The sequence below is a fragment of the Platichthys flesus genome, chromosome 21 (assembly GCF_949316205.1).
Source record: "Platichthys flesus chromosome 21, fPlaFle2.1, whole genome shotgun sequence".
Classification (NCBI taxonomy): Eukaryota; Metazoa; Chordata; class Actinopteri; order Pleuronectiformes; family Pleuronectidae; genus Platichthys; species Platichthys flesus.
Window position 1 is genome coordinate 20,243,760 of NC_084965.1, and position 9,987 is coordinate 20,253,746.

General features: G+C 38.7%; 1 protein-coding gene across 1 annotated transcript; it reads left to right on the forward strand.

Annotated features, from left to right (window-relative positions):
* The first annotated feature begins 1,171 nt into the window (after positions 1-1,171).
* Positions 1,172-9,169, forward strand: alg14 (ALG14 UDP-N-acetylglucosaminyltransferase subunit). Its single transcript, XM_062379315.1, has 4 exons — positions 1,172-1,430; positions 2,007-2,158; positions 5,088-5,210; positions 8,855-9,169. The coding sequence occupies exons 1-4, from the start codon at positions 1,289-1,291 to the stop codon at positions 9,083-9,085; spliced, it is 648 nt and encodes a 215-aa protein (XP_062235299.1). The 5' UTR covers positions 1,172-1,288; the 3' UTR covers positions 9,086-9,169.
* Positions 9,170-9,987: the final 818 nt, after the last annotated feature.

The following is a 9,987-nucleotide window of genomic DNA, read 5'->3' on the forward strand; positions in this document are numbered from 1 at the left end:
AGCTTTCCTCTGAAACAAATGCAATTTTCAGACCAAAATAAAATACATAAATAATCGAAAAAATGTCAATAACATAGCTAAAATAACAAAGATAAATCTAGATAATTCACATGTAGAAAAAAAGGAAATGAATAATATAATTTACTTTGGCAGCTGTTTAGCCTACATATTTATCATATTTTATGAGATGATAGGCTATATATTGGATTCAATTAAACTATTTTTTATTATATTATAAATGATCAGAGGCTAGGTGCAACACAAAGAGTCATTCACGACCAATGAATGTCTGCTCAGAAATACATAATATATTTTGTTATCTTCCCATGGGACTTTGGCTGACATCATTCTCTTCTACCACTGAGAACATTATTGAGATCATATCTAAAATGCAGAGCATTGAAAACACAACTTGAGTAAACATAGCCTGGTTTGTTAAATATTCCGACATACTTTCAGTGTGAAACTGGATTTTTGACTGTCTGACAGTACTTTTTTCTGACCATGTTGGATCTATTTTAAGATGTATAGTTACGCTCAGTGCATGAGGATATAAAGAAATCTGAAAATGGTCCCGGTTATTAAAAAGACAAATCTAACTTATTAATGAGATCAAATGAATATATTTAATCGAATATTGCTCAGTGAAAAATGCTCTATTTTGGAGCCTAGCGTTTTCTTCTGCTTATGTAGACCATGAATCACCTCAAGGTTAGATGCGTTGTTACATATGCTAGCTTATGTGATGGAGCTTAAGTTTTCATTGCTGTTTGTCTGTGTGTTAACATGATGACCTATTTTATGACCTATTTTTATTCAAACTTGAAAGGGATGAGTACAGGTAGAATTCATCAACTTTTCCATTCGCTTTAATATTGCCTTACAGGTAATCAGCCTTGGCTGGGGTATGTGCTTTCAGGGTTTACTCCGAGTTCATCCTGAAATGGTTCTCTGCTTTACCACAGTTGAAATAAGTGATAATCAGAGTAAGCTCCAACCTCAACAACAGTGTGTGTGTATATAAAACAAATATATTATATATATATGTGTGTATGTTTGTGTGTACAGAGTATGTAGTAATGTATGTCCAAGGGTCGTAACATAACCTCAATACGTTGAGTGAAAATAGAAACATTTCATGTATGCAATTCCACTCCACGAACAACCGGGGGCAGTGTGCTGCTGAAGGCAGAGGGATTTCTACATAGCTGAGCAGGAAAATGTGCCTGAACTCAGATATATATCCAGTCAAAGCCAGTGTCTGAGTTTCTCTTACTCATCCGCCACAATGTTCCTGGAAGGCGCTGCCTTTGCTATTTTACTCATATGTGTGTTTTTGATTCTCCGGTTATATATAGTTGTGAAGAGTGGATCGAAGCTGAAACATGGAAGCAAAGGTCCGATTGCTGTTCTCGTCGTTGCAGGATCAGGTAACGTTCATGACATTAACTGGACACATGTTCTCAGTTTAGATCAAGCTAAACAGTCATATTCTTGTGAGTCAGGTCATTTACCGCTAGATTCTAACGCTCGAATGTGGACTTCATGTTTTCATGTTCTGCCATTAGCGGACTTCCTTAGCAACAATGCTAACAACATCAACCGTACGTACTGTGGAGTGTACCAAAGCATCGGGGAGCTCTTCTGTATTTATTCAATATTTCTTCTTTCCCCTTTACTCTCAAGTCAACAATACGTTTCCACAACTAGAGCAAATCACAATTCTAAACATGAAGCTAGACACAGTGGAGAGTTGCTCCCTCTCAGCCTGAAGAGAACTAGTGAGGTCCAACACTGACATTGGCTGTGATGCCAATCTGAAGATCTAATCAATTATTGAGAAATGGAGTTTATTGGAATAAATCGAATGTAATGTATTCTGAGTGGGTGTGCTTTTTTCTTCATGTTTGGTAAGCTCTCAATCTTAATAGTCCAGTCACGATGATACTGATACTTAAGGTTCATCTTCATAGTGTAAACCACAGGGTGTCCTGTGTGTTTTCCAGGGGGTCACACCACAGAGATCCTGCGGCTGATGGAGAGCCTGTCTGCAGCCTACAGACCCCGACACTATGTTATTGCTGACACTGACCATATGAGTGAGGAGAAAATCTGCTCATTTGAGAGCTCTACACAACATTCAGACTCTGGATCACAGGTACACAGCTGAGTATGTGCTGGGCTTCCCATGTTATATCAGATGGCAGCACTGTCTCAGATTTTGTTCAAACCTTGTCTATAACAAAAAATCGGTTCCAAACACAATGCCTGGAAGCTGCTTTATGACATGCATGGTGTGTGTGTGTGTGTATGTGAACGCAAATGTGAGAGCCTCCTGAGTTCCAGTTATCTGTTAACTGCAGCTTTAGAGTCTGAATTAAATGTTGTTTAAATGCTTAAACAATTCAATCATTGAATAATTAGACATCATCACTGGATTTTACTATCATCAGGTAACTGATATTATATTTATATTGTAGGCATTAGCCAATTTGAGATCATTGCTGAGTTCCATCATTTCATCAAACAACTTTATTATAATGCAAATATGCCCAAAAATGTAATTAAGGCACCAGGTCCTTTTTCATTCCTCCAGGATATACTGATCAGTGTTTATGTCTGTCTAGAATCAATTGCTTCCTGAGCAGAAACCTTTTGGGATTTTTCACGAAACTTCACAGTTATGTTAGTGTAGTATTTTCTGTATTCAAATAAACAAGTAAATACATTTTAATTATGTGATAAATGATTTGATTGGAAGAATTTTCTCTTTTCTCACTGATACAATCCCCAAAATATCGATTAACATCACAAAATAGTGGAAAAAGGTGGAACTTAGAAGCTGGAACATTAAAAATATTGGATATGAAGTTGTCTTGGAATCAGTCTATGCTTTGAATTGATAATGTAAGAACAGTAAATCCCACAATCAACTACAGTTCAGCATTCAACACCATTGTGCAACTGAAGCTCGTCACGAGGCTCAGAGACCTTGGGCTCAACATCGACCTCCGTGAGTGGATCCTGAACTTCCTGACGGGCAGACCACAGGCGGTGCAGATCGGCAGCACCACATCCTCCACCCTTACTCTCAACACCGGTGCCCCCCAGGGCTGCGTGCTCAGCCCTCTCCTGTACTCCCTGTTCACGCATAACTGCGTGGCCACCTACAGCTCCAACACCATCGTCAAGTTTGCTGTCATAGGCCTGATCACCGGCGACAGTGAGAAGGCCTACAGAGTGGAGGTCAGAGCCCTGACATCTTGGTGCCAGGACAACAACCTCCATCTCAAAGTCAGCAAAACAAAGGAGCTGATCATGGACTACAGGAAGAGTGGAACACGCCCCCCTCTTCTTCAACAATTCCACAGTGGAGCGAGTCAGCAGCTTCAAGTTCCTCGGGGTCCACATCACTGATGACCTGACCTGGACACATCACACAGACTCCATCAAGAAGACGGCCAGACAGTGGCTCTCCTTCCTCCGCAGGCTGCGGAAGCTCCACATGGGCTCCAGGATTCTCTGCAACTTCTACAGATGCACAATAAAGAGCATCCTGACTGGCTGCATCACCGCCTGGTATGGCAGCTGCACCGCCCTGAACCGTAAGGCTTTACAGAGGGCGGTGAAGTCTGCCCAGCACATCACCAGGACGGCGCTACCATCCATGGAGGACCTCTACACCCAGCAGTGCAGGAAGAAGAGCAGCCGGATTATTAAAGACCCCTTTCACCCCAGCCATAAACATTTTTGCCTGCTGCCGTCTGGCCGACGGTACCGCAGCATCCGGGCCCGCACCACCAGGCTCAGAAACAGTTTCATCCCCCAGGGCATAAGACTTTAAAACTCCTCTGAACTGCGATAATTCCACCAACCAGCACTGATGCATATTTTAACTATTGCACAGATGGCACTATTGTTGTTTTATTTTTTTCTTCATCTGTAAATATATATATTCAGATATATATATTTTATTTTCTATTTTCACTTTTTGATATTCTATTTTATTCTATTCTATACTATTTCTATTTCATTTTTTTGGTTAAAATTACTTGAGCATTGCTAGAAGAGAGCCTGTGACTCAAGAATTTCATTGCCAGCGACTGCTTAATGTTATTGTTGTGCATTTGACAATAAAAATCTTGAATCTTGTGACATGGTCTTAGTTATTCCAGCTTTTAACTCTGTTTCTTGATTAGTTTTTTATATTTTTGTGTGCTGCATTTGTTCTTTTACTTATTGAGAAGTATCTTGAACAATGAACTGCTTTGATATCTTTCTCACGCTGGTTGGTTAACCACATCTTTCATCGTAGATCTTGTCAGTTGATGAGTGTAATTGTTCACCAGTAGGTGGCACAAGTACACTTCTCATATGATGTTTGAGCATCGCAGTGAGGAAAGAAACTGTAATGAACAGGAATATCATAATATCACATAACATCAATTTGGGGTTACATGAATTGAAGTTTTTAGTGACATGATAAACAGATTTAGAAGAGAATAAGTAAGAAACAAAAGATGTACAAATATCAGACACAATTATGTATTGAAATGAAAATACCTAAGAAATCACATGCCAGATAATTAACAAAATCCAGTCAGCCACACAAATCAATCACATTAAATGCAGGGAAAATCATAAGAAGCTTTTTTTGATTTTGATGTATTGATAATAGAGGGATCCAGATTTCCAATTACAGGTGTGTTTATCGTTGCAACTAGTCATTATTCCCGTTAACGATTATTTTGCTGATTATTATCTACAGGCATTTAGATGCATACAAATTTAAGAAAATGTCAAATTTACTCTTGATTTACTAATTAGTAAGATGACTAATCATTTCCTGTGCTTTGTGCAAACATGTTATTATTGTTTAGCTCGTTTACCCACAACCGTTATTGTTTAAAAGTGTCGTTAAAATGACAGAATCATTGGAAAAGTCCATGATCGGTTTGTTTGTGTGCTGGTGAGATGTGAGAGTTTTAACCAAATACCTAAGAGATGTGTGATGAGTACTGTATTTCTGTTGTGTAATGCAATGATCATGTGTCCGAGACAGATAGAAACCTGCCCTTATTCCACAGTTCACCATCAGTCGGATCCCACGGAGCCGGGAGGTGCATCAGTCTTGGAGTTCCTCAGTTGGCAGTACCCTGAATGCCCTGCAGTACTCCCTCCCTCTCGTGTTCAGACTCAGACCTGACATAGTAAGTGGACACATCAGTCAGCTGTGAACTTACCTGCCACACAGAAACTGACCTCTACAATGACATCCAGCACCATCTTGCACTTGTAGCTATATGCAGATTGCACACAGATATAAACACAGCAATTCCTCCTCATGCAACACACAATGCTGACATTTAACTTGTATTGCACAACGCGATCATGCTCATTGAGTAATGCAGAATCTGTCTCATTAATTGATGGGCTTCTAGCAGATGTCTCCATTCCCACAACATCTTTAGAAGTATCTAATTTTGAACCAGAACATTTGATCAGTGCAGAATGTAATTTATTATTGAATTGAAAACAACTAACGCTTCATACACTACATGCCATGACTTTCATGGTCAATCAGTTTCTGCGCTGTTCACACTTCACACTGAATTTGTTTTTGAGGGTTTGCTCACTACATCACACAAATTACAAGATCTTTGACTAGGAAGAATCCCCAACAAGAATGTGTCTGCATTCATTCATATATATATATATGTTTAACCTGATATATATGAATTCTTTCTTTTTCTTGTGGTAAGTCTACCTTAGATGTTTTAAATATTATTGTTGTTAAACAAAATCTCTTAAAAATAAAAAAGTACTGGATATATACTTCCTGAACCAAGATTTAAATATCAATATCAAATTATCTGCAAAAGCATTTAGCTCTTGCATCGGCCTCTAAATCAATCAATCAATTAAATACCTTTTATGTGTATAGCCCATATTCACAAATCACAATTTGTCTCATAGGGCTTTCACAAGCTGTGACATCAGAATCAGAACAATATCTCCTCAAGATGATCTTTTGTAACAGGGAAAATCCATTCTTGTGTGTGATTGCCCTCTCACATTGGCTAGAGCTGGTCACTGCATTTTTATTGCCAGTCACATAAGGGTCAAACTTCTGGATTTGGACTCAGTGACAGGCCCAGATATTAAACTGCTAGATGTCTGCCAGCAGTCAGTGACGCAGCAGCAAGTCTGTCAGACGTCTTTGAGGTCACCAGAGTATGTAGAGCTCTTTGTTAACAAAATTGATATCCAAATTTTTTCCACTAATAAATCATTAGACAACATCTGTTCCACAATATCTTTCATTTCTGAAATATTAGGTGAAATCAATGTACAGTGAGAAAAAATGTCTGAATTCGGGAAAGAGTCGTAAAAAGGCTGCCTGTTAGTACTGAACATGTTGGAACATACAACATGATAGAGTGACTTAACAGAGCATGAATAAATCACACAATGTTAAGTTAAGATTAAATTCTGACTTGCCTAGTTACAACAACATCGGTTTTCTAGTTTTCATGTAACATTCAAACAGAAAAAATGTCAATTAAAACATAAGAATGTTCCTTTTTATAAAGCCATAGCAGCATCTCAAATTCACAAAACTTTTTTAGATCCCTTGTTTTCTTCTGCTACAAATTGAGTTGTATTTGTTTGTTGTGGTTGGCTGGCATTGTTCAACTCCTCTGCCTAATGTAGAATCCACATATTGTCCTTTCATCATAAAGTCCAAGTAAGCCTGGTAGACAGACATTCACATAACACATTGTAAATGTAAATGGGAAAGGATCAACATAACTAAAACAAAACCACTTCCACGCTGAACTGACAGACATTCAGACATACAGAAGATAAGGTTCAGACGGTGTCATTATTTGTTTTAATGGAGCCTGTAAGTGAAACCTCACAGATGCTCTCAGAAATGCAGGCAGAAAATGACTATTTCACAGGCAGGTGTTTGTGTTGAAGTTTGTTCTGGTGAAGATAGGAGGAGAGTTGATCAAAGATAGCTTGCTTGAGTGCTTTTGAGAGAAAAGGAAAAAGATAGACAGGTCTGTATTTGTTTACTTCAGATGGGTTGAGGATGGGTTTCTTTGGGTGTTCTGGATGTAAAATCTTTTGATGGCAATTTAGCTAAATGTCTTTATAGTGATGTTTACTCTGCCCATTCTGAATATATACATGGAGATGTGTTTAACAACTTAGGACAAAGCCCCTAGTAAAGGTGAGCAAAATTAAAGGAACAAATGGCTTTAATAATATGGTAAAATATAATATTTGATTGAATAACGCTTGCTTGCAATAAGCATATCAAGCCTGCCTTACGCTGACATCACCAAACCACAGAAAAACTTAAATCCCAGTTGATGTAAAACACTTACCACTGACCACATATGCCAGGCCAACCACCAAGGGTGGCATATTTTTAATTCTGTGAGTTTTTCTACAACCTCAAGAACTTTTTCTTCCCTGAATGTAAAGATGTATTTGTTCTATTGTCACAACAGCACTGTCCCTGTAAAGTCCCTCAATAATCCAGGTGAATACCAGAAATCTAACAATGTTGACTGGGTGTCTCATTTTTATGGTGTAAGAAGTGAGGTTACTGGAAGAAAGTCGAGAATTACCAGATTACTGTATGTGAGCGTGTGCAAATCAATTGCCTGGAAATAAGATTTCCATTGCCACAATGCTATTTATGGCTGCCAGAGAGAGCTTAAGATCAAGTGGTGAATTCCGCTGTTGTTCATGTAATACTGAAATATATTTTAGTATTATTTACTGCACTGACCACAGTATTTGTGTAGTTCACAAGTGAAAGGTTTGAAATCTTAATGTTTACATTGGCTATGACCTGAACAATTCATCTTGTAAATGCGGATTTGCTGTTCTATACTTTTCAATGTGAGAGTGATGCAACTGTTCCACTTTCAGAGTGCAGTGTGCAGGGTAGCCTACATGTCTACATTTTTCTGTACTCTGGAGTTGTATGATGACTACAGTGCAGCTCAGACTGGTTTCCTGTAAACCCAACACCCGCAGCCCCCCTTCAGCCCTGAGGCCACTTATACATTCCAGCACCGTCCCCCTTTGTCTTCGCGTCTTACTCAGCTGCTGTCACTGCTGCCTCTTAATGCCAGCTTCTCCAACCTGAATGTTAGCATGTAAATGGCCTACATTCAAAGAGCGCTTTGCCTTCATATCAACTATTCAAAGCGCTTTACAGTTCAAGTTGGGGACAATTTAGGGGAGGAGCTGGGTATTGAACCACAACTGGTTAGTGGACTACCCTCTCTACCTACTGAGGTAGGTCAACATAAGCTATTTTCAGTCAGGACCTGTGAAGGAGGTCCAGAGATTTTGGCATGGACTTTCTGCGGAGGTTGCCTCTCACACATCAACTATGCAGCAGGAGATTCTTGTTCCGGAGCCTCTCACTCAGACTCACTCATTTGCGTTTTTACATAAAGCTCCTCCCTCCGGACATTATCCAGAGTTCATTGCATGTCTGAAAGCAGCTATAAAAATATGAGTTCTGTCACAGAACCCCAGATCAGCACAGACACCACTTTCTATGTAGCTTATGCAAAATGGAGTATATCACTATATCACTTCCTGATAATGTGCTCTCTCTCTCTCTCTCTCTCTCTCTCTCTCTCTCTCTCTCTCTCTCTCTCTCTCTCTCTCTCTCTCTCTCTCTCTCTCTCTCTCTCTCTCTCTCTCTCTCTCTCTCTCTCTCTCTCTCTCTCTCTCTCTCTCTCTCTCTCTCTCTCTCTCTCTCTCTCTCTCTCTCTCTCTCTCTCTCTCTCTCTCTCTCTCTCTCTTTTTGTTGTTTCAGGTGCTGTGTAACGGCCCAGGGACTTGCATCCCCTTGTGTGTGGCAGGACTCCTGCTTGGAATTCTGGGAATGAAGAAAGTTCTTATAGTTTATGTTGAAAGTATTTGCCGGGTGCACACAATGTCACTCACAGGGAAGATCCTGTACCCGATATCAGATTATTTCTTTGTACAGTGGTCTTCTCTGCGGGACAAATACCCTAAATCAATTTTCCTGGGAAGAATAGTTTAAAAAATCGGTTATACAAAGTCTACACAAATACAGAATGAAATTGTATGTTTGTTGCAATTAATTTGAATAAATATTTTTTACATTTTTGTCGTTAATTGTGACTTTTCATATAAAGGGCATGGTCCAACAATGGTATACTCTAGTCTCTATGACAATACATAGGAACTAATTTGCTCTCGTTATTTAAATAAAAAAATACTTGAATACATAACTGCCAGAATGGTTATGGTAAATGGTTTTGTATTTATATAGCAATTTTCTAGTCTTGATGACCACTCAAAGCTTCTTGGCTACTACAAAAAAAATAAAGTAAAGTATTTCAAAATAAAGGGCTCATTTTAGGATAAATAAAAAAAAAAAAACGTATAATTTAGATGAAACATACTCTTGAAAACAACACTAGGATTATTTTATATTAACTTTCTGTCTAAATTTTACACACTGGACCTTTAAGGAAAAGCTGAAAAAAAAAAAAAACGAAAAGGAAACTGCAGTGCACATACCACACTGTTTTTTTAAATTGTGCATCTCAAAAACATTTAATATAGCAAAAAAGACACATTTTATATGAAAAAGCTGTGGTTAAACATTATTTAATCTTCTCAAAGTAGAGCAGTATTGTCACTCAAGTCATCTTTACCACCAGTTCAGATATTAGACCCACCGAGATGTGGACACAATAGGGCTCTCGAACGGTAAATTACTGCTGTCAATTCTCATGCAACAGAGTGGTAGTGGTGAGGCTGATTTTGCCCCTTGACTCTCACCCTCTGGCATTTGCCATCAGTTGAGGAATATCATTTGATTTTAGGACATTCAAATAAGAATGGTGGTTACTCATGGGCACATATTGAGCACACAGGTCACTTTTAATGTCACTGAAACTTACAACACATCATAGA